This window comes from Melanerpes formicivorus, unplaced genomic scaffold (assembly GCF_026170545.1).
Source record: "Melanerpes formicivorus ecotype bairdi unplaced genomic scaffold, bMelFor1.0.p_v2 SCAF_3, whole genome shotgun sequence".
Taxonomy (NCBI): Eukaryota; Metazoa; Chordata; class Aves; order Piciformes; family Picidae; genus Melanerpes; species Melanerpes formicivorus.
Window position 1 is genome coordinate 28,830,303 of NW_027142355.1, and position 25,232 is coordinate 28,855,534.

The 25,232-nt window shown below is 38.8% G+C and overlaps 1 protein-coding gene across 1 annotated transcript in view; it reads left to right on the top strand.

Annotated features, from left to right (window-relative positions):
• The window catches only part of TFEC (transcription factor EC), a 97,281-nt gene that overhangs the window by 45,501 nt on the left and 26,548 nt on the right, over window positions 1-25,232 (top strand). Inside the window, exons 2-3 of the mRNA XM_068169884.1 lie at window positions 17,547-17,798; window positions 20,273-20,368. Of these exons, the coding sequence (XP_068025985.1) occupies window positions 17,547-17,798; window positions 20,273-20,368 (348 nt within the window). The remainder of the gene's footprint in view (window positions 1-17,546; window positions 17,799-20,272; window positions 20,369-25,232) is intronic.

Genomic DNA, 25,232 nt, shown 5'->3' on the forward strand with positions numbered 1-25,232 from the left:
CAAGACATACATTTCATTTGGCTAAAGTTATTAATGTTTTGAAGAGCAGGTGAGATCTTGTAATACCTTATAGCTATAAAATGAAAATTGAAAATTCTTTTAAAAGTTTTTTATGATCAATTTTATATAGGCATAAAATACTACTTTGTTGCACGACTAGAAGGTACAGTTAAGAGTTTGAAGGATATCCTGCAATTACTGCTTAAAGCTCCAGTCCTACAAACAATTGTCCATGTGAATATTCCCCTGAAATCAGTGAAAGCCCTTGATAGGATAAAATGGGAATAATGTAGGTAGTTGCAAGGTTGGGGCCTAGAAAGGGATTAGCAAGGATAAAGACATACTTGTAGCAATAACTAGTGATTAAACAAACCCAGACAATTCCTTCACTCTCACTCCCCTAGCCCAACCCCAATGAGATGGAAGTCAGTAGAGACAAAGTAATCTTCTAACTAGCTAATAGGAAATCTGGGAAGTGGAAGTAAATTGGATAAATGCAAACTATTTGATTTTGGAGTAAAAAACTGCAACCACAAAAAGTTCTAGAGATACAGAAAACGCATTTATTTCTCCATTCAGTCTCAGCTCAACTACTGCTTTTGTGTGCACCTTTTGTCTTCCCTGTATTGTTAAAGCTGTTGAGTTTGGACTTGGAAGGATGGAGACATGGCCTCCAACTTTCATTGCTCACTAGTAGAGAAGGTCACAATCTTGAAAGTCCCTTTTATTTTCACAATCTGCAATACTCTATATACTGGATTTTAAAACTGGTTGATATTACTGTACAGTTGTAAAACAGAATCTGGCATTTATGCCATTATTCAGAGTGTGAATGATATATATGTATGTATTAAGGTTTATATGTAGTCTCGTCCTTCCTACTGCTGTGAAGGACACTTCTTTGCTGTAATCCTGTTTTCACCTTCTTATCAGCCTTTCTCTTTTTCTTACTCCATACATTTCCTTCAGAGACTGTGTCCAGATCTGAAGCCTATTGTAAAAGGACTTAGAGTTTTACTGTACAACAATCACTGGTACTATGATTCATTTTAACTTGTCTTGTTTCTGTGAAAATACTTTATTCTATATCCATCACATAAAGGGAATCCCAGAGTGCATTGTATCAGGCCTCCCGGATGGTGGGCTTTAAAGCTAGGTCAAAATCATAAAAGAAACTTATAGCCATGTTCATCTCTCTTGAAAGACAGACTTCATATTGTTGAAGTTTAAATTCTCAGACTACTGGACACCTGGTACAAATTGAGATTGTGTACTGGAACTGGGAGAAGCAATGTTTGCTGTGGAGTTTTCTGAATCCTTAGCCAGAAAAATCCCTATGTCCCTCACTTCTCATTATCTGCAGTATGGCCAGTAACAAAATTAGCTGTCACCCTGGCATGCTCTTCCATGAGATACCTTTTCCCTCCCATCAATGGCAGTTTTTGCACATTGTACCCTTTCACACTTTAATGTAAAATCTATTTTAAATAAGTTTCTATGTACATCTTCTCAACAGTGAAACTATACTACTGGTACTGTCATCTTGACTGTGAGGGAGAACAGACTATGGTTTGCTTTAATGAAGCAGCTAGTTTTAAATTATTTGCTAGCCTATTTTCTGTTTGGTTCATGTTTCACCAACTTGAAGAAAACCCTAGCAACAAAACAAGTAGGTCTGATCAAAAGCCTGGTTGGGATTAACAGTGTTTCTTGTTTTGCTGATACTCTTTCGTATGATCTCCAACCCACCCTGGCAAAGGGCTTTCAGACTGGTGTACTCCTGTGGTCTCTTCAGCTGCATGTCTAACAACAGGACCCTTTGTTCTGTGCAAATACAGAAAGTGAGCTAACCAGGATTTTCTACATCCAAGCCTGTTTTTATGTTGATCATGTTATATTTCTGTGTTTTGTTTAAAAGTCAAGTGTTTATTCTCCATAACCACCCAGGACATTTTCTCATGTGAAACAGGGAATTCTAATCCTTTATGTTCATTATGGAAGCACTGCTTTGTGCTTCTTCTTGACAGGCCCCGGTTTAGATTTGGCACCATCACACTTCCACAGTTTTATTCTTACTATTTTATCTGTGAAGGGCATTGTTTATGCTTTTAAGTATTCTGTCTAGGATTATTGTTATGTTATGTTATGTTATATTACTTTTAATAATTCAATTTTCTGACAGCCTTTATCAAGCCCTAAATTTTTCTACTTGCGTTGTCAGACTAATCTAGCCAGTTGGTCTATCTTTTCTTAGTCATAGTGTTATCCTCTTTCACAATCATATTAAACCTGGTTCTTGTTTTTCACTTATTCATCCTGAGTCAGCATTTCCTGCTCTTCCCTTTGCTCCAAGCATTGCCATAAAGCTTTCTAGCCAGTAGGGAATAATAATAATGACAATGCCATCTGCAAATCTCAGCTGACTTGAATATTCTCTGCTGATACTGTTATGCTTAGTTTCTCATTCAAGGTTTATAGAGACCTTTGTGCAGGGGAAAACGGGGTTGATGATATCATTGGAAAGGACCTTTTCACTTACCTTGTCAAATGTGAATTTCAACTCAACTGTACTGTAAATGCTTTCAAAAAGAGGCAAGCTATAACAATGTAAAGTGTATCCTTGGAAGTGAAAATGAAACTTTAGTAGTCAACTTGAAAATCTTGGTTTAGGAGCTGAAAATGTAGGTTAAATTTAACTGAGTTGAAGACTCATGGATTAATGTGTTGAGCTAAATCCTTCTGCTGGAAATCCAGCAGTGGGAAGAGACAGAAGCATATTCTGCACTTATGTTGTAAGATTTTGTAATCTTTAGGGAAGGATACCCTTGTGCATTATAGAAACCATTCTGACTATTTGGAGTGAGCTGTGCAGTCATGCAGGTGTGGTCAAAGGAGGCGGACCAAAGAGACTACCATTTGCCTACTTTCAATAACCTGGCCTACTAATTATGCTGCTAAATGCTAATTAACTCGGTTGATAATTAAATAAATTTGTTAATACTCAGAAACACACTTGCTAAATCTTAGTGTTAACATTCATGGCACACCTTCTTGTTGCAGTACAAACACTGTGACATGTTATCCTGTGGAAAGTTCTGTGGCAACACAGAGAATTCTCTTTAAAATACTGTTATCATTATTAATTACTCTTACTTTAAACTAAAAAAGATATTTTTGTGGACAGATTTTACAAAAATACATAGCTGTGACATGTATTTTTCTAGGCAATTCTAATTTGACTTATTTTTAACGTGCACATTCCTTTCCACATTAGGACCTCTGCATTTGAAAGACTTGTTCTGTACAATACAGCTTATAATTAATGCTCTTAATAATGACTTAGCAGTAGTAATCTTTAATTCCATATTCACACAGAAGTCTCATTTAAACTAAGTGGGAGTTTCTCTTGATTAATCCCAGTAAAATCAATCATCTTTTGTTAATTAACATGTTTTTATTTAGTGGATATTGGCTGAAAACTGTTGAGTAGTTTGAGCTTACTCTAATATCGCTCCTCCAGCTCCTATTCTATTTGTGCCTACTAAGTGCACAAATGTTTGTTGTACCTGAACTGAAATAGAAATGCTGCAAAGTGCAACTCCATCAGTGAAGGACATGTACTTGTTTCTGCCAGTTTCCCTTTTGGTACTAATTATAGTGATTTTATAGCAGTTCTGATTCTAAAGGTTTTTAAAGTTGGATTTTAGAATTAAAGTCATTATAAAAGGAATTAAATTTTGATCTGTTGCAAATTATCAATTGTGCCTTTTTTTTTTTTTCTCCTCCCCCACTGAGTGACTACTGAATGGAATATGTTGAGAACTAACATTATTTTAAATACATATCAAAAAGCAAGACTGCTTGATCCATTCAGTACTGAAAATACGAATTATGATACTTTTATGAGCTTTCTAGTCAACAGTAGAGTACATCAAAAGATGAATGTTTGAAGCCTTGCACTCTGTAAGTGTTCTCTGAATGAATTCTTGGCTTCTCTTCTCCTCTTTAGCAGATATCCCTCACTGTCAGGCTGAAAAGTATCTTTTCAGACTCAAACATACAATGCTATTACCCAGAAAAAGGCCCCTCAAAATAAATTACACAATTTAAAGTAAAAAGGTATATTAATTTTAATTTATATTAATTAATAATGAATATTATTATATTAGAATAAACTTTATTATTAGAATAAACCAAACCAGGTTGGAAGAGACCTTCAAGATCATCGTGTCCAACCCATCAACCAATCCAACCCACCCAAACAGCTAACCCATGGCACCAAGCACCCCATCAAGTCTCCTCCTGAACACCTTCAATGACGGCGACTCCACCACCTCCCCGGGCAGCCCATTCCATAGCGCAATCACTCTTTCTGTATAGAACTTCTTCCTAACATCCAACCTGAACCTCCCCTGGCGCAGCCTGAGACTGTGGCCTCTTGTTCTGGTACTGGCTGCCTGGGAGAAGAGACCATCATCCGCCTGTCTACAACCTCCCTTCAGGTAGTTGTAGACAGCAATAAGGTCACCCCTGAGTCTCCTCTTCTCCAGGCTGAGCAACCCCAGCTCCCTCAGTCTTTCCTCATAGGGCTTGTGTTCCAAACCCCTAACCAACTTTGTTGCTCTTCTCTGGACTCGTTCCAGCAAGTCAACCTCCTTCCTAAACTGAGGGGCCCAGAACTGGACACAGGACTCGAGGTGTGGCCTAACCAGTGCAGTGTACAGGGGCAGAATGACCTCCCTGCTCCTGCTGGCCACACTGTTCCTGATGCAGGCCAGGATGCCATTGGCCCTCTTGGCTGCCTGGGCACACTGCAGGCTCATGTTCAGCCTACCATCGACCAGTACCCCCAGGTCCCTCTCTGCCTGGCTGCTCTCCAGCCACTCTGACCCCAGCCTGCAGCACTGCATGGGGTTGTATGAATATTAATTCATAATTCATAATGTGGGTTGTTTTCACTAATATTTGTTAGGAATAGTTGCAAGCATAAGTCCTATGGAATTATTAAGAGTCAAGGACCACTCACAGCATACTACTCATAGCATCAGTGGAAGTGTATTGCTGAAAGAATGTACTGATTTTAGATGGTGTTCAAATACTAATATTTACTAATGCCATGAACGACTTGCCAAGAGCATCCTGAATAGGATCAGACTTACTCCCACTTACAGCCACAAAACATATTTGAACACAAAATGGACCAGGTAGTTTTTTAAAAAAAATAATCTTCTGAACAACTGATATGAAACATTTTTTGTTACTATTTTTTTCTTCAATCATATAGCTATCCTGTACTATCCTGGTTTGATGGAAATGTCACTTACTGCTGTCAGCTAAGCCTGCTCCGCTTTTATGAAAAACCACTTTGTGGCCAGTTCCTAAGCTGGCTCAAAATAATATTGCTGTTTTTCACAAAAATTGTTTTGTGAAGCTGAACCTAAGGTACTTACTTTGATAGCCTCCCCCCTTGCCCTCATCATCATCCTAAGGCTGAGCAGAGCAATAGAGAACACATTTCTTAGGTTGAAGCTAGTTTTGTCTGTGTGTTTGCAGAAGCTATAACTTCACAGACTCGAAATGACTCATCCAACAGATCATCTTCCCTGATGTGACTAACTCACCAAACCACCTTATGCCACCAGCTTTGTTTCCTCCATTCTTGCAGTGCCTGGGGTGGTGGGCCATACCTTGGTACAATTCATTATCAAAACGAGAGAGGATTGAAACACACAAAAAGGGGTTAGTAATAAGCAGTGCTGTCATCTGGTGGTGAAATTGTTACCACCTTTAATAAACTGATCATGCTTTTCACTTTTTTTTTGAGGAAGTCCTTGGCATACAGTCATGAATCTTTCAGATTTGAAACAGAAAAAAAAACCCAAACCCCCAAAACAGTGGTTTTATCAAAAAATCACTAAACCCTTTAAGCTTTACTATTTTTGAAGAAGAGCACATCGGAGGTAGAGTTACTATGCTCAGTTTTTATTGTTTTCTTCTTAACGTAACAGTTATTGGAAAGTGCATTCTACATGTTTTAATTTATCTGCAAACTACTTGTCCAATGGAATTAAGAAGCAAGGACAAAAGACATACCCCTCCCTCAGAAATACCAACATATATAAAATTATATATCAAAATGCCAAAATACTATTTTCTCCACTTATTTTTTCCCCCACATTACACTTCATATCCATATCCTTCCATGCCAAGAAAATACACTAACTTCTGGGATTTCCTTGCTGTATGTAGTTGAATATGTGGGACATTACAAATTGGGTTATTTTGAAACTACTCAGGAATTTGCTGAACTAGCCATCACAGCAGCAATTTTTCCTCTTTTGATCCATTAATTTATTAATTTTGAAATTCAGACACCCGACTGTCTCAAAGGCACCTAGGTAGTACACATGCCTTGTGGCTTTCTCTCATGTTAGTCCTGTATTCCAAACCTTACACATAGATAACAAAATAGATGGTATGGATCTTCACAATACAGTCATCTTTTTGTCTTTTCTGAGTGCATTCATCTGAAGACAAATAGCAAATACTATTTACATTCAAATGCAAACTTCAATGTCTGTGAGCTTTTTCATTATCCCTGATCCTCGTACCAACCTATGTTGCATGAACTGTATATTTTTGATGTACACAATTTGTCTGCCAAATGGAGAGGGACCTGGGGGTGCTGATCGACAGACACCTAAACATGAGCCAGCAGTGTGCCCAGGTGGCCAAGAAGGCTAATGGCATCCTGGACTGTATTAGGAATGGTGTGGCCAGCAGGAGCAGGGAGGTCATTGTGCCCCTGTACTCTGCATTGGTTAGGCCGCACCTTGAGTACTGTGTCCAGTTCTGGGCCCCTCAGTTTAAGAAGGACATTGAAACACTTGAATGTGTCCAGAGAAGGGCAGCAAGGCTGGTGAAAGGCCTTGAGCACAAGCCCTATAAGGAGAGGCTAAGGGAGCTGGGATTGTTTAGCCTGGAGAAGAGGAGGCTCAGGGGTGACCTCATTGCCCTCTACAACTACCTGACGGGTGGTTGTAGCCAGGAAGAGGTTGCTCTCTTCTCCCAGGCAACCAGCACCAGAACAAGGGGACACAGTCTCAAGCTGCACCAGGGGAATTTTAGGCTCGAGGTGAGGAGAAAGTTCTTCACCGAGAGAGTCATTAGTCATTGGAATGGGCTGCCCAGGGAGGTGGTGGAGTCACCATCCCTGGAGGTGTTCAAGAGGAGATTGGACGTGGCACTTGGTGCCATGGTCTAGTCATGGGTCTGTGGTGACAGGTTGGACTCGATGATCCTCGAGGTCTCTTTCAACCTTGGCGATACTGTGATACTGTGATACTTCAGCCTGTTAAGAAAACCTTGCAGGTCTGAATAAAACACATCATTCTAGTTACTACATTCCTATACTGCTATAACTGTAATTTTTAGGGATCTGCGCTAGTCCTTGCAGCTGACAAATACAGAAGAACTTTAGATATCATTTCTTTTCTACAAGGACTAAACACATTGCACCAGTGGAAGTTCATTAGCAGATGACTTTTAACTAAAACCTAGATGATTGTAGTTTCCACACTCAAAAATGGTGTTCCTTGAAAATGTTGGTGATGATCTCTTCTCAGTTTAGTAGCATCCTATTAGCTGACCTAATTTGAACAACTTCTGGAGACAGAGAGGTAGTTGAGTAAAGGTATCAGGACCTAGTTCTTTAAACATAGCTAGCCACACAGGAAGTTTCTTTCCATTCTTCAAATGCGGGAGTTGCATTTACTGTCCTATAATAACACCAACAATAAAGAGCAACTGGAACAGTAAAGATTTATTATATTCACAGATCTCATGAATCAATGAGAGCATGAACAGGGTCACTTGGCAGAGTCAAAGTAAAGATATTTGCTGGGGTTTCATAGTTTGATTGTAGTCCATTGTTATGGTTGTGTGGCCTATTAAGTGTAGTGGTGGGATTTATTCACAGTTTAGATTTTCAGTTTAAATTCTACCCTGAATCAAAGGGATAGTTTTGTAAAAATACTTCCTGTAGTTTGCTTTGCTTAACTTTATAAGCTGTTTTTTATAATGCAATGTTAAAAACTTGAGACTTTTCTGCCAGTGAAGACCACAAAGTCACTGAGTCTCATTGTTATTTTAAAACATGAGAAGTTGGCCTTAAGACCTTATGGATCCTTCCTTCAGAAATCAAGGTGATGATGGATAAGGAGCCATCAGAGCTGTGTGTATCTTAACTGCAGGAGTTCAATTAAGAAGCCAAGAGTGTCTCTGGTATACCGGTGCAAATGGAAGTGCTTACTTTGATAGTAATGTCTCTGTAGCTGCTCAGTGCAGGTAGTTGGCTTCCCCAACTCATTTCTGATTGCATAAGGTTAGCACGGAGGAATACCTGAGAGGACTGAGTTCCATCAATGCTCAGTGAGTGCTAGAGAATACTGCAGATATGCTATCAGAATCCCTGTGTCTGCGTGGGGATTTGACAGAAAATGATTAGCTGTAAGATACGTCCTGTAATTGCCACAAGCCTGAGAGCTCTACTGCTTTCCTCTCCCCAAGAGAAACGATGTCCTGTTGCCTGTGCTGTGCAGAGAAAGTTTCTTTGCCCAGCAAAGTTTGTTCAGCAGTTTTTCTGCTCCCACATTCCTCTTGCTTTTCACAATAGTTGGCAGTATGATGGAAAATTTCCGCTTGCTCCCATCCTATCCCACATTTATAATTACAGTCTATTTTTAGACACTGAGATACCAAAATACAGAAGCATTGTTGAAGACATGGCCTTTGTCAAAGAACTTTAAAATGGTTCTTCTTCAGTCTCTTCACCCTTGAAAGAACATTCACAAGTTCCTGATGAATATGGTGCCAAAGGTTAAATAAGATGAAAAACAGTGCATTAGAGTCACATGACATTTTTTTCTTAGCTTGAAAGTTACTGTAAGGCATCAGCTAAATACAGCTGCGAGTTGCCAGACTGGATGTCTTTTGCTTTATATTCTTTCTTCATGCATATTAATGGAGAAGGTCTCATCTAGTCAGATCAAAGTTCCAACAAGAAAAATATTAATATTTTAAAATTAATTACTGTGTTTAGCTTAAGTAATTAATTGACACAATCACACATGCTTTTATAAACTAAACATTAAAGTGAACAGCTACATTATTTGGTGAAAGTTTTTAAGATGAAATTGAAGTGCATAATTGTTAAGTTAAATTGAAGAGTCTTATTATTATGAAAGGATTTCACAAATATGCTTTGCTTCAAAAGTTTAATAGAAAAAGCAGGACAAGCAAACAGCTGATCTACATTTGTAGTAGAAGTTAAAAAATATTATTTCATCACTAAACATACTTTCCCCCCTTACCCTTAAAATCCATCTGAAAGTCCTCACAAAGTGAGCTAAATTTGTCTGCGTTGTGACTGTGTTTCTTATCTTAAAATGGAATTAGACTTTTTGGGTACTTACAGAACATTTTAATAATTTACAAGTTCATAATTAGATGCTTATTTTCTGGTACAGTGGCTGAAAAGAACATGAAGTCCATAACTCACTTTCTGAGAGGTGTTTTGTTCAGGACTAATGATAAATTATGTGATCCCATCAGGGTGAGGAATTTTACCTCAAAAGCTATTAAAAACACTGTAACAAATTATCATCCAGCATAAATGGCAAACTCGAATGAGGTCTACCAGGTTCTGTCCAGTATACTATGACCATATTCAAACATTATTTAGTAGCAAAGTTTTAAACATTTATTAATTTCAGAGTGAATTTTCATCAAAGTTTCTATTATAATAGCCAGTTTTCAGTTGCAAAAATCCATAAAGTTTTAACACATAAAGAGTTATTAGACCACTTAATCTAACTCCTCTAAACTCACAGGCCTTTTGTGTTACATTCTCTTAGTTCTCAGCTTTGAGTCCAGGGATGTTTGATAAAGGTGTATCTTGGATTTGACTAATGCATCTCTTCCTGAAAGCCACCCTTAGTTTAGAGAAAACATCAGTCAGAGCTTTTCCTTTTGAGTATTTCACTGTTTATTCACATAACTTCCAGTATGAACTTGCCTAACACCAGCTTGTGGTTAGAGGTTCTTGCCATACTCTGTGATAGCTGAAAGACTCTCACATTCAGCATCTCCCACAAATTTCACAGATTTCAATTTGATAACAAGAATGTAACTGAATTTCTTTAAGCTTTTTTTGAAACACCCTTTTCTTGGTCTTCAATTACTTCCATAGTTGTTTTCTACATCCTTTCAAACTTTTCAACAATGCTTTAAAAGGTTTTAGGGAGAAATATTTTAGGATTCTCGTAAGCCATAAATAAAAGCAGAGTAAAGCCAGGCTCCTGTTTAGTACTTCCTTTATGCCATTTTGCCTTATTGCAATAGCATCACCTGAACATTCCTGCTGAGCTGCTGATTTATTATGACCCCAAATGCTTTACAGACTTGTTGCTTTCAGGGTTTTCTCCATTTAGTTTTCTCTGTTGCTGCATCCTGTATTCCTTCCTCAAGCATATGTAGATATGCGCTTGCCTGGCAGGGAACATTTTATTTTAGTAGGATGTCTACTCTAAAAATACTTCATCTTTTTAGTTAGTTTTGGTTTTTATTAGTCCCAAATCACTGATGGAATTACTGAGTAATACAAGACTGAAGAGCACCTCTTTCTGGTGCTCAGCCTTTGCTGATTACTTTCTTATGCATATTCGTTAGCAAATTCTTAATCCAGTTAAAACATGCTCTATTGATATTGTGTAGTGCTATATTTTTAATTAGAATATTGAATGATACTAAGTCAAAAGGCACACAAAAGTTGAAGTATATTATACCTACATCGCTACCTTTGACAATCTAACTTGAAATCTCATCAAAGAGCAGAAGTAGATTTGTTTGACAAGGCTTATTTTGCATAGAACTATGTTGACTAGCATTAATTATATTCCTACCTTTTAATAATTTATTAATTGAATCTCTTTTCAATTTTCCAATTATTTCACCCAGGACTGGTGTTGAACTAAGCAGCCTGGGAGTATATGTATCACCCACTTGCCCATACTGGAATACCAATATAAGCTGCAGGCCTGCTATTAACTGGATGTCATTGATAGTGTTCATAGATTCATAGAATAGTTTGGGCTGGAAGGGACTTGAAAGACCATCTAGTTCCAACTCCTCCACCATGGTCAGGGACACCCTCAACTAGACCAGGTTGCTCAAGGCTTCATCCAGCCAATGAGAGCCAATGGTGTCCTGGGGTGCAGCAAGAAAAGTGTGTCCAGCAGGTCTAGGGAAGTTCTTCTGCCTTTCTACTCTGCCCTGGTGAGACCACACCTGGACTACTGTGTCCAGTTTTGTGCTCCCCAATTCAGCAAAGACAGGGAACTACTAAAGAGAATCCAACAGAGAGCCACAAGGATGATTAGGGGACTTGAGCATCTCCCCTAGGAAGAGAGACTGAGATCCTTGGGACTGTTTAGTTTTGAGAAGACTAAGTGGGGATCACATCAATGTGTATAAATGTTTGAGGGGTGGGTGTCAAGTGGAGGGGGCCAAGCTCTCTTCAGTGGTGCACAGTAATAGGACAAGAAACAATCGGTTCAAGCTTGAACATAGAAGATTTCATTTCAACAAGAGGAGAAACTTCTTTACGATGAGGGTGATGGAGCACTGGAACAGGCTGCCCAGAGAGGTTGTGGAGTCTCCTTCTCTGGAGACTTTTGAAACTCACCTGGATGCATCCCTGTGTGGACTACCCTAAGTGATCCTGCTTTGGCAGGGGGGTTGGACGCAATGATCTCTTGAGGTCCCTTCCAAACTCTAATGTACTGTGATACTGTGGTACCTCCAGGGACAGAACATACATGACCTCCCTGGGCAACCTGTTTCCATGTCTCACCACCCTCACTAGAAAGAATTTCTTCCTATATCTACTCTAAAATTGCCTTCCTCAAGCTTTAATCCATTCCCTTTTGCCCTATGATTCTGCCCCTGTACTCAGCACTGGCTAGGCCACACCTTGAGTGCTGTGTCCAGTTCTGGGCCCCTCAGTTGAGGAAAGATGTTGAGTTGTTGGAAGGTGTCCAGAGAAGGGCAATAAAGCTGGGGAGGGGTTTGGAGCACAAGCCCTCTGAGGAGAGGCTGAGGGAGCTGGGGTTGCTCAGCCTGGAGAAGAAGAAGATCAGAGGAGACCATATTGCTGTCCACAACTACTTGAAGGAAGGTTGTAGCCAGGTGGGGGCTGGTCTCTTCTCCCAGGCAAGCAGCAGCAGAACAAGAGGACAGTCTTAAGCCGTGCCAGGGGAGCTTTAGGCTGGATGTTAGGAGGAAATTCTTCACAGAAAGAGTGATTTGCCATTGGAATGTGCTGCCCGGGGAGGTGTTGGAGTCACCATCATTGGAGGTGTTTAGGAAGAGACTGGATGAGGCACTTGGTGCCATGGTTTAGTTGATTAGATAGTACTGGATGATAGGTGGGACTCAATGATCTCAAAGGAATCTTCCAAACTGGTTAATTCTATTCTATTCTATTCTATTCTATTCTATTCTATTCTATTCTATTCTATTCTATTCTATTCTATTCTATTCTATTCTCACACAAGTCCTTGTAAAAAATCCCTTCTTGGCTTTCTCGTAGGTCCCCTTCAGGTACTGGAAGGCCACTAGAAGGTCTCCATAGAGCCTTCTTTTCTCTAGGTTGAACAGCCCCAACTCTCTCAGCCTGTCCCCACAGGGGAGACAGTCCAGCCCTCTGATCATGTTCCTGGCCCTCCTCTGGACCTGCTCCAGCAGTTCAATGTCCCTGTTGTGATGGGAGCACCAAAACTGGATGGAGTACTCCAGTTGAGGTCTTATGAAAGCAGAGTAGAGTGGCAGAATGACTTCACTCATCCTGCTGGCCTCACTGGTTTTGATGCAGCCCAGGATATGGTTGGCTTTCTGGGCTGCAAAAGCATAGTGCAGGCTCATGCTGAGTTTTTCATCAACTGCCACCCGCAAGTTTTTTTCTCCTCAAGATTGCTCATGCCTCCTTTAGGTACCCTAAATATACCCTTTTTCTTACTTTTGACTTGCTAGGTATTTTTTTTTACCAATGGGAAAAAAAAAATCTCATCAGCAAATGTGGAAGTAAAACAGTTTATGCAAATAAAGTACTGAAGCTCCAGTTATACCATTGTGCAATATACTAGAAATGAAAGTAAAATTAGTGTGAATGTGGGAAAAAGAGTTACATAACTCCACCACAGTTTTACAACATGATAATGTGTGCTCAAATTAGAAAAAGCAACTGAAGAAGTTTGAATATGCATCTGTAATACTGAAAGGCTGTTGTGCTCTTTGCAGAACTGGATTGTGAGGTATAAAAAAGAAATAGTCAGTTACACGTGCATTGAAATATTTTCTGGGTTAAAACATCCTTCTCAAAGTGTTCATTGCTATTAAAACTTTCTTTGTTCCTGGTAGAATAAATTTTTGAGTTTGGGCTAAATACTTTTGACTTCCTGCATGCTTGATGTTTCTGGTTCTGAACGGGCTTTAATTTCATCATGATTACAAAAGTCAGATAATAGACAAAAGCAGTGGGTAGGTGGAAGTAGATAATCTATTTACTGTTGAACTTGATACTGTGCTTCACTCCTCAAATTACCTGAAATATTTAGTACTTAAAGTACATGTCCACAGCCACTGCAGAGAGTGCCTGGGAAGAGGGCCAGCACTTGATCTGACAAATCTGTCACCTTGTTACACCCTGCACATACAACATTCAAAAGCCTATATAACTTCAACAGCACTTTGCAGAAAGGGTCAGGTTACTAACTATACCAAGAGCTAGAGCAAATGTGTCACAACATTAAGATGTCAATGCTTCTCTGAGTCAGGATCTTGGTTGTGAGGTCGTCTTTGGGTCCCTGTTTCTTCTGGAGATTCCCAGAAATCAGGCATGTCAACAAACAAGGTCATCCATTTCACAAAAATTAAAAGGAAGACAGAGAGACATTTAATAGAATTCAGTCTGGTGAGTGCTAGAAGCTTTATCAAATCACCACCGCTTAATTTGTCAGAGACAAGAATCTAGGTTCCACAGAGCCACAAGCTTCTTGGGTGTTCTACTCTGAAAACCATTTCAGGGTTTTCTTTTAACGCTGTTCTGTTTTAAACAAATGATTAAATATTCTTTGACCCCAGAAGAAGGTAACCTTCTATTCAGACTGTTGTGGGAGTAAAGGATGTGTCAGCATTAGCATTGTAGGGTCCCTGCTCCAAAGAAGCTTTAATAATTTTATATATAGAAGGATTCCCAGACTGGTGAGATTGAGAGACCCTTACCTTTAAATTTCATATAGATTCTCACAAAAGTTTATGACAGGTTATAGGAACTCCTCAGAAGATGAGAAATCAGAAAATTAGTCTCCCAGTGCTGTTGGAGAATGCTATTCTTGGATAATATAGCAAAATGAGAATGGTTCTAATCTGATTTTTGTGTGTGTGTGTCTGTGTCTGTGTGTGTACCAGAACCTAAACTGAAACTGAGGTTAATGACACTGATGTCATAGAAGTGATCCAGAATCCCAGTGAAGAATAAAGCAGTCATGCTCATGACACTGAACTGTCTGGTTTTATAAAATTACTCAGTTTTGAGTTTCTGCTCCTATTGCACATATGTTGAATGGGCAGTTTTAACAGCCATTTCTACTTTTTGAGAGCTTGACTCTAAAAGAATTTTAGCATTCTTTTAACATAGCATGGCTGTTTTCCCCATTTATTATACACTAGCAGTGTGATTATAAAAATAGCATTCCAAGTCTGCTTTGTCTTTATATAGTGGTTTGACTCTCAAAAGTGCTTTACTTCTTATTATTAACATTGACTACTAGGACTTATTAAGATATATAGAGATGATCAGGGATTGCAAATTTAGATACTTTTTGAAAAGCAGGGTATAAATCTGTTTTTAACCTCAGTGGCTGTCTTGTGTAATGACTGCAATCCACAGTAAAGCGGATGGGGAGGTTTGCAAAACCATAGCAACAGATCCCATCAGTAAAGGTTTCCTGTTTGCTCAGAATAGTCTTGACAGGATATGAGCACTGAAAGAATATCATGAAAAATAAGTGCTTCTGATAAACTTGATTTTTTACTTAGTCAGCAGTTAGCTGATTGTCTTTCACAGATCTTCCCCTTGCCTGGTGGGGTTGATCTGTGGTTGTTTCACAAGGAAACTGGGCTGCATGGAGGTTTTGGTTTGCAAATAGCAATCTGAAGTCCAGAGAGAAAGAGAAAAAAAAAAAAGGCCATTGACTCTTCAGCTATCTCCTTGTGGCAGAAACCACTTCCTTATTAAAATTTCTTTTAAAATGAGGTAGCATAAACTTCAGGCACTGCAAATTTCTTCTGTTTCCTATTTAATTTGAAGATGTGTGATATTCTGGATTTCATGCTTCGGGTAGACTGCAGAATTTCTAAGGTGACAATTCGTTGCTCACTATGGAGTGATCATCAGCTTCATTTGAGAGAAAAAAGTAGTTGGAATGAAATACAGTAGAATGAGTTTGTAGCCTGGATGCTAATTCCACTCCCATTTATGCCATATGAAGAAGTTGTGCTTTCAAAGCTGTTGATTGCAGCTCTCTGCACTGATGGAAAGAGACATTCATCATTGTAGGCAGCTCATGGGTCTGGGTAGCGACCACTTTGTTTGGATTCATTCAGGGACCCTGGCGTCCAGCATAAACACGAAGTGCATCTGAAACAGCGGCAGGAAACAAGGGTGCCCAGGAAACATCTGCTTCAGCCAGGATATATTTTCTTTCTGTCACCACACTGCATTTCACTTAAGATCAATACTGTGGTTAAACTGGCATGAAGTAGATTTCATGTTTGCACTCTAATTGAAGAAGTTGCTCCAGTGTCCAACTTTCAATACATGTTGAAACTGAAGGAGTAAATTAGATGTAAAACTGTCTGAATGATTTGGGATAGTTTTACATGTACCCTTAGATGAGATAAATCAGAGCTTAAAGGAATAGTACATTACACACTTTGTAAAACAAAGACCTCAGTTAAGAGAAGTAATATTATGATTTAAGTAAATCCCAAATACATATGTAGCTTTTAAAACCTTGCATGGGATGCATATCTTCCTAACATAAAACAGCGCAAAGTGTAAACAGTTTATTCAAGATTTTAATCAAATAATATTTTAATGGAATATTATTTAATAACTTTAAGGCTTATATCAAGATAATTAATATTATATTCATTACTGCATGGCTTAATCTCTTTTTATATGCCTAGAAAATTAGATTAAAGAAACATAATTAAAATAATTCTAGACATGCCACCATAACACGATTAAAAATAAAGTAGGCACTGCAATATTGTACAAAACCACAGTTAATTTAAATGCAAACTCCTTTTATGGGCTATTTATCTCTGCTTATGTAAGTTAAGGGAATTAAAAAGAAGTTTGTTTAAATGACTGATTTTTTTTTTCCCCTTTGGAGAAAAAAGGACTGCAAAGCAAGCCTTGCTATTATTTAACAGATGATTAATCATGTTTACACAGAGGCCACTTGATAAAAATTTATTACAAGAAATTTGTGACCAGTCATGCCATAGGAAGGGGAGAAAGCCACAGGGCTGAAATGACAGTAAGGTTTGTGTACGCATTTGTCCTCTGGTAGTTAAATTGCAGGAATGTGACATTGATCTGAAATGAGAGCTGTTTGAAGTAGCAACTGTCAATCTCTGTAATCAAAGGATGGCCCAAAGTCTTACCCAATTAGTCCTTTTGGCATGACCACTGAGTTTATAAAGTCCTACCAACTCAAAAAGTGATCTCTCCTCAAGAAGACTGTGCCGTTTGAGAGGAGTGAACAGTTATCCAGGACTATAGCTTGGGTTTTGTTTTGTTGTTTGGGGGTTTTGTTGTTTATTTGGTTGGTTTGTCTTTATTTGTTTTGTTTGTTTGTTTTCATATTTTTTTTTTTCAAAAGTACAGCAATGCTTCATTTAACTGACTCTACTTATTGCAAGGTGAGCCTATATGTGTATTTAGGTATGAGTGAATGTCTGGTGCTGTTGATAATAATTGAAGTGGATTTGATTATGTTTTTCTTTATACATTTATTTACTCTTTCAAGTAAAAAAGAGAACATACTGTGGTATTCATATTGGAGTACATATATGCTTGTAGATTAGGTTGTAATGATTGGTGATTTCAAAAGAGATCACTCTTAAATGAGAAGAGAAACAAGTAGCATAATTCTGTATTTTCTGAGGATCATGTTTGTCTCTTCTAATTTTATTTTTCTTTCATAATTATTTGGGTTGATTCAGCTGTGTTAGGGGACAACAGTGCACATATAGGAAATGTGTAGGGGTGCAAAACTAAAGAAAATAATAATTAGATTTAAGGTTAATGATAATTCTATCTATGTATTATTAAAACTGAATATTTTGAAGTTTTTAGGTGAACATCTGGGCAAATACTGGTAGCAGTAACTTAAAACGTTATTTCCATTCCTTTTCAGGTACAAACACACTTGGAAAATCAGTCTAGATACCACATACAACAAAGCCAGAGGCACCAGGTGAAGCAGTACCTGACCCTTGACACCAAGCTGTCCAGCCAGACGCTCTCCCTGTCTCACTCTCACACAATCCAGCCTGTGGGAGTGACCTCCATTTTAAGGAACGGACACATGCCTCCCGTCAGTGATATTGGCACACCAGAAAGCCCTGTGACGAAGCTGCTGGCCCTTGGAGGCGAACATGAAAATGCGGTAGGGCAGGCCTGGTGAAAGGAATAGGGGAGTTCTACAAAAAGATTGCATGAGCCACCTTGTATTGGTAGTGAGCAAGAGATGACTTTCTTTACTTTCATGGGGCCTTTGGTTGCAGCCATTGCTCACTGAATCCTATTGCATTATGTGGGTGATTGCTTTGAATGCCTGTGAATTGCTTATTGGATGATGAGGCTTCTAAATTACTGCCAGTTAAAATGTGCTGTTGCATCTTGTTATCAATGTGTCATATATTGCTGTGCATTTTTTGAATATGTGCTTTACAATGAAAAACTTCTTTTTTTTCCCCAGAGGAAAGTTATTTCTGACTAAAAGTGTTATCTTGGCTGCAGAAGAAAGTTAAATACTGACTGTCTTATAGACATAACTGAATCAGTCATTCATTTTTCAGTTAGCTGATATATTTATATATGGGTTATCTTGGGTAAATTGGCATAGATATGCCAACTTTAGTGCCACCATTGATTTTAATAGAGGTACAGCTATTATACAATGTCAGATTCTCAGGCAGTGTAAGCTGTAGATCATTATGGCCTTTAATACTTCAATGGATTTCAAAAGAGACTACTTAATAGGTAAAAGGGGAATTCCTACAGAAATGAGAAATAGAGATGCTATATCATATCTTGGGCTTTAGCAGAACAGAAGAATCTTACAAATACACTGTGACCCATTTGAGCATTTGGATGTTATGCAGCTAAGCATGAAGAAACTGAAAAAAATAAACCTGACACTTTCTGGAGAGCCCATCTGGGGCCCCTCCATTTCTTCTGCATTGACAACTGACATTTTATTTCACATTTATGGGGTACTGGACCCACTAGTATGCAAAAATTATTTTATATAGCCTTTGTGGAGGCTCTGTGGTCATCTCTGTGTTGGCAAACACAGTGTGCTGGAACCATTCTTGGGTATTTTGGATATCTGACCATAAATAACCTTTGCCTGTGTTTGCACCACTCTCTGTTCAAAGACACTGGAATATCAGTTAGATATTGGAATAATCTGTAAAGAGAAGTAGTGGCTTCCTGTACACTGGACAGTTTTAAGACTCAGCTTGACAGGCTGCTGGGCCATTTCATTTAAACTACAGTTTCACCTAGAAAGGTTGGACCAGATGATCCTTGGGATCTCTTCCAACCTGGCAGTCTGTGATTCTGTGTGATTCTGTCCTGGAGAGCAAGATGGATGCTTGTAAACCACGCTCCTGAGATATGCCTGGTGATGACTAGGACTGTAATAGTTGGCACTGGCCAAAACCCTCACAAACTCTCCAATTATTTGATTAACCTCATCCCAGAGTGTCAGGGATATGACTGTTGGAGTATAATTTCCTACTGCGGTTGTGCCCTGTGGGTCAGTGTAGGCTATATTTATATCAGTAAATAATATAGAGTGAACATATGGGTTGGCTCAGTGAACTGTAGTTGTTCATATTGCCTAATTGCTGGCATTTCTTGGCATCCTTTTTGCCCTGATAGCACTTTCCTAGATAACTCTGGGCATGACTCTTGGGAGAGCACATGTATGGAGTTTAGAGAAGGAGAGAAGTGCACACGTTCACTCCTCCTGGGCTGGGTTCTGTGGCCTGAAAGACTGCATTGAAAGCTCCCTGGCTTGTGTGATTCTTTGCATAGGACCCTCTGCATTTCCTTCAGCTACAGCTCTCCAGGCAGCTCACAAGAGCTGCCTTAAAAGCCTCAGATGCATGGATCAATTTCTCCTGCAGACAGTAGATTTAACAAGTATGGCTCATCTTATGATCTTTCCCAAAGTTATTTTGTGAAAGAAATCAAACCAAAGTTATCATTCAAACCTCATGTCGTACCTTGCCCAAATCTATATGTCTATATGTCCACAGAGTATTCACTGTTTTATTCTAAGTAATTAATTAACAATCCCATCAGTTTCAGCGGTATTTGGTTCAGATTAGAACAAAAGTGGGACCAGAAGTCTGTCTGGAAAAGTCCCCAGTGCACTGTCAAACACAACACAAACCCTTGCTTCTGTGTCTTGAGAGCAGCATGCAACACCAAATCTTGAATGACTCACAATCCTGCAGAACCACAGGTTCCTTTCAGCCTTCCTGCACCGATGCAACAATACACTGCAGGCATGACACATTTGATGAAGGTGACAGATCACAGTTACAATTTAGCAAAGTAGTCCTGTCATCTGATTTTGGTGTTGCAATAAGGGGTTGAAAGAGGGGAATGGGCTGGTGTTTGAGAAGGAAGAAGCAACTTGCTAAACCACAAAAATTGTTTTCACAAGAAGTAAAAATGTGAATGCTGTGTAAAAGTGATTGAATTATTTGAACTTCAAGACATAATCTTCCAAAATATGTTTTTGTTGATGCAATAAATACTCAAGATTAATTCCCCTGTATATTAAGAATAACATTATTTCCATTATTGTTTGTAATGATCAGTCTTAAAATATTATTTTATCAGATGGAAGAGGTGATTGAAGACATAATCAACATGGAATCAAGTTTTAATGATGAAGGGATAGGGTGCTCTGAAATTCCACTACTAATGCAAAGGACTGTAAGTATTTTGTGGAATTTCATCTTATTGTTTATGATAGAAAATGTCATCAAGTGATTCAAACACACAGTACACTTCAGAGGCTGAAGCAGTACCTAATTGTGGCCTTCCAGTATCTGAAGGGGGCTTACAGGAAGGCTGGGGAGGGACTTCTCAGGATCTCAGGTAGTGATAGGACTAGGGGGAATGGAATGAAGCTGGAGGTGGGGAGATTCAGGCTGGATGTGAGGAGGAGGCTCTTCACCATGAGAGTGGTGAAGCCCTGGAATGGGTTGTCCAGGGAGGCAGTTGAGGCCCCGTCCCTGGAGGTGTTTAAGACCAGGCTGGATGAGGCTCTGGGCAGCCTGATCTAGTGTGGGGTGTCCCTGCCCATGGCAGGGGGGTTGGAACTAGATGATCCTTGTGGTCCCTTCCAACCCTGATTGATACTATGATACTATCAGTGGACTGTTCATTCTTTTCAGTTGCTTGTCTTTTTGTCAAGAAAGGACAGGAAAAGTTTCCATTGTGATGGGATACAGCTGTTTTAACATGGCCTGAATAGAATTTGGGGTGCATATGTCTACTGCATAACACATAGGAGGTGCTAATTCCAATGCAGGACTATAGGTAAGAGGAGTTTCTAGACCCTAGAAGACCTTTTAAATTCCTGCTTAATGATCCTCCCACTACACCTATAAAAGTCAAAACTTCTCTGTGTAGCAGTTCCTACAGTACTCTAGTTGCTACAGTGTCTTGTGCTAAAGCAAGGGTGGGCTCTATTTTTTTGACTTTCATAAAGCAAGTTATACTCAGATGAATAATTTCAAGGACAAATTTGAGAAATGTGATTTTTTAGACTAAATGCTTTATATGAATAAGTATAACAAACTTATAATTTTGTACTTTTGTAAAGGGATGACACAGAATTAACAAAGGTCACTTACGTTTCATTTTATGTTACACATTTGAAGTGGAAGGATGGAACTTTTCTGGACACAGCAACACATAGGCCATTATTATTTGTGAAAATAACATCTTTTCAGTTACTGTAGTGTAACACACTTCATAGAAGACATGGGTTTTGCCTCTCAATACTAATTTATCTTGGGAAACATTTTCCATAGATTTTGTCCTCAGGGCCTTAAAGTGAATACTGATAAAGAGAAACTTCACTCCAGTGAAGACAGAAGAATTTTCCTGAGTTTTGAGAGTCTACAAAGTTCATTTCAGAATACAGAATTGGGTACTTGTTCTTAATCACTCACTGGAGGAACATCTTTTTCAGACTACAGAACGTCATTGGCTAAAAAAATACCTTAGGAGACATGATCTCTACTCCTCTGTTGCCCACTAGACAGTTCAGTATTAATGGCAATTAATAGCTCCATGAATACCTGGCATTCGCATTCCAGCTACAGAACTAATACAGCCAGACTGATTTATAAGTATCTCAGTACAGAACACAGCAAAGAAATGCTCCCTGGGGAGTGAATTAATATTTTGGTTCAAATTAACAAGAGGCAGGGGAGGATCCTTTCTGGTGTGGTACTGTGAGATGGTGATGAGAGGCATGAATTCTTGCTTTTGGATTGGGCCCATACTCCCTCAACACCTTTTAAAATTGGATGGTGTTAATCTATGCTAATTCCAGCCTCATTAGCCTTTATTTTCAGCCATGAAGGACATATCTCTCTAAAATGTATTGAATACCCTACTCTTGACAAGTAAGGAAATATGCAACAGCTTTTAGCTCTAGCGAGAATCTTAACTTGCAACGATTTGAGATCCTTTCAATGCCTGTGGGCCAGGAAAGTATATTTAGAATTTTGTTTGTGTGGAGGGAATCACCAGGCTACTAGGTAAACCAGAAAATAGTGTGTGTTTCCAAATCTCTGTTAAGTAGTCTGGCAAAACAAAGCTTGCCTTCAAGAAGGCATGCAAACTGCCTTAAGTGTGGAAACAATCAAGCAGTATCTATGCCTCTTCTGTCTTCACTTTTGGCAATGTGTGCTCCAAAAATGTACGAGAGAAATGGGCATATGGAGGTGATTTCAGGCATTTAACTCACGATTCAAGGTTTTATGGCATTTTTCCAGCAACATCCTAAATCTGCCTGCAAAATTTTGGCCATAAGTTGTGCAATAGAGAACAATAAAGAGATAAGTAGAAAAAAAATGTTTAGAACTAGTTTTTCATTATCATATTAAACAGTGCTGTATTAGGAGACATGATCAGAGATAGGAGAACATCTAATTCCCCTGAGAAGAGGAATTTGATTTGTTCTGTACTTAAAGACACATTACCTCATATGTATATCTGCACAAGGTGGCAGCCATCAACATAGCATAAGTGAGATCACAAGTGAATTGCCTGTGTATCTGATTTGGTATGTGCTTCCTCTTTATTATTTTCCAGTTTAATGCTTAGCTATTTATGCTTAAGTATTTTTAGAACTTCATCTGCAGTTTTTTTCTCTCTGTGGCATTGTCTCGAATTTGCCAAGTAGTGCAGTGTAATCTCTCTAAGATACACAAACAGCCTTACTCTCCTGGTTTTCAAAATGTGGTATAAGGTTTGGGTGTTTTTTCAGCAAAATCTTTTCTTGAAGAACACAAATTCATGAAGCCATTTTCTTTTCTTATTTTTCTGAGTAGATGGTGGCTGAGATTAGCAACTTTGCAGTGCTACTTGTTGCATGTTGCAGTGAATTAGTGTTTGCTTTAGTTAGATGCATCCATGTACCATTTTAATGACACACTAAACAAAGACATTGAATTCTGTGAGACCATTTGTGAGTAATTGCTCAGAGGCTCATTGCTTGACCCTGAATTAATGAATTACAGTCATATATTAGTAAAACCAGAGAAGTGAAAACAAGAACATTCCTTCATCTCTCATTAAAATAATTACAGCTTCTGAAGAGTGAATTGTCTGGCTTTTATTGTGTTTGAACTCAAATTCATAATTTCATAAAACTCTGGTTTTGAATGGCAGCTTAGAAGTTGCTCAAAGTAGGGAAGTTCACTTAAAATATAATGCTAGGTTCTCCCTGTATGAAAAAAAGTATTAATTTTTCTGAAAGTAGTTGTGGTACAGTTATACCTTTGTCTAGAAAACATAGCTGAAACAAAATCATAACTGTTCTTATAAACTCTCATTGGATGATGACTGTTCACCATGGAGAAAATAATATTTACTTTAAAAACCCTTGAAGATGAAACCAATTTACATTCATTTTTCCTCGTCATAATAATTTAGTCTTATGAAACTGTTTACTAACAGACAGTAACATATTTATCTACACTGTAAGAAAGTATCATATGAAGAGCAACAGGTTTATTCCTGAGCTTATAGGAAGCATCTAAAAAATGGAACAAGGAATATATTCATTCTAGAAGCAAACTAATATTATGCATATCACATATTGTGACAGATATCTGAAAACATTTTCCTTTTTTTCTGAGACATTCACTCTTATTCAAAATCCTCACAGTCTATTCAGCATTGTATAGTGAATTTCAAGTTTATTAATGTCCAAATGCTTAGAACATAGGGAATGTAGATGCAGAAGTTTGTTAATGTAAAGCATATACGCCACCATCATTAGAAGTTTCTGACAAATTCTAAAAGTATGTGGCCCTATATTCTGTTTAATATATAAAAAAGGAAAGTTTAGGAAACATGACATATTAAGGCAGATAAGGAGAGCACTAGTCACAGAGAAGAGAACTAGAAAAGAACAAAGTTAAAAAATAGGATCTCTGTGCCTTTCAGAGTGCGATTTTACAGTATGTGACCTAGTGAACCTCTACTTGTTATTAAACATTGTTTTGTTTCACTAATATATTTATACAGCCCTAGGACTCGCCAGAAAGCCCAGTGATTTAGCAAGTACAGTGGTGATCTGTGTGAAAACATTTGGCATTTTACCAGTATTTTCATTTGGAAAAAACTGCTGTAGCCCAGATAATCACTGCACAGCTACTGGGATAATATCCTGCACTTGACATGCAGTCCACTAAAACTTACATCAAAAGCATGAGGAGATTGACTGGCTTGGAATGTGAAAAAAATGAAAGGATATCAATGTTTTTCAAGGGCACAGGAGTCTCTTGAATAATACTAGGTGGGACCAGCAGGAAAGTAATTTTATTTTGTGAATTTTTCCAGGCACTTCAGTTTGTTTTTTTGTTTGGGTGCACAAGAAAACACGAGCTTTCAGAAGTATTCTTAAAGAAGCCTGAGGATAGAGGCTCTGTATCAATTAGTTGGCTGGTGGTGAGAGCTAAGGAGTAGTGCGGAGTACTTGGGACAGAGCACTGGAATGAAAATGGACTTCAAAACTCACCAGCAATGGCCCAACAGATGATAAGTTGAATCAGTCAGGCTCACTGTTGCTGGTGTAGCAGATAGAATCATAGAATCAATAAGGTTGAAAAAGACCTCAAAGATCGTCAAGTCCAACCTGTCATCCATGACTACTAAACCATGGCACCAAGTGCCACGTCCAATCTCCTCTTGAACACCTCCAGGGATGGTGACTCCACCACCTCCCTGGGCAGCCCATTCCCAAGGCTAACGACTCTCTCTGTGAAGAACTTTCTCCTCACCTTGAGCTTAAACTTCCCCTGGCACAGCTTGAGACTCTGTCCTCTCGTTCTGTCACAGGATGCCTGGGAGAAGAAAGCAACCCCCATCTTGCTACAACCACCCTTCAGGTACTTGTAGAGAGCAATAAAGTCTCCCCTGACCCTCCTCTTCTCCAGGCTAAACAACCCCAGCTCCCTCAGCCTCTCCTCATAGGGCTTGTGCTTGAGGCCTCTCACCAGCCTCGTTGCCCTTCTCTGGACACGTTCAAGAGTCTCAACATCCTTCTTAAATT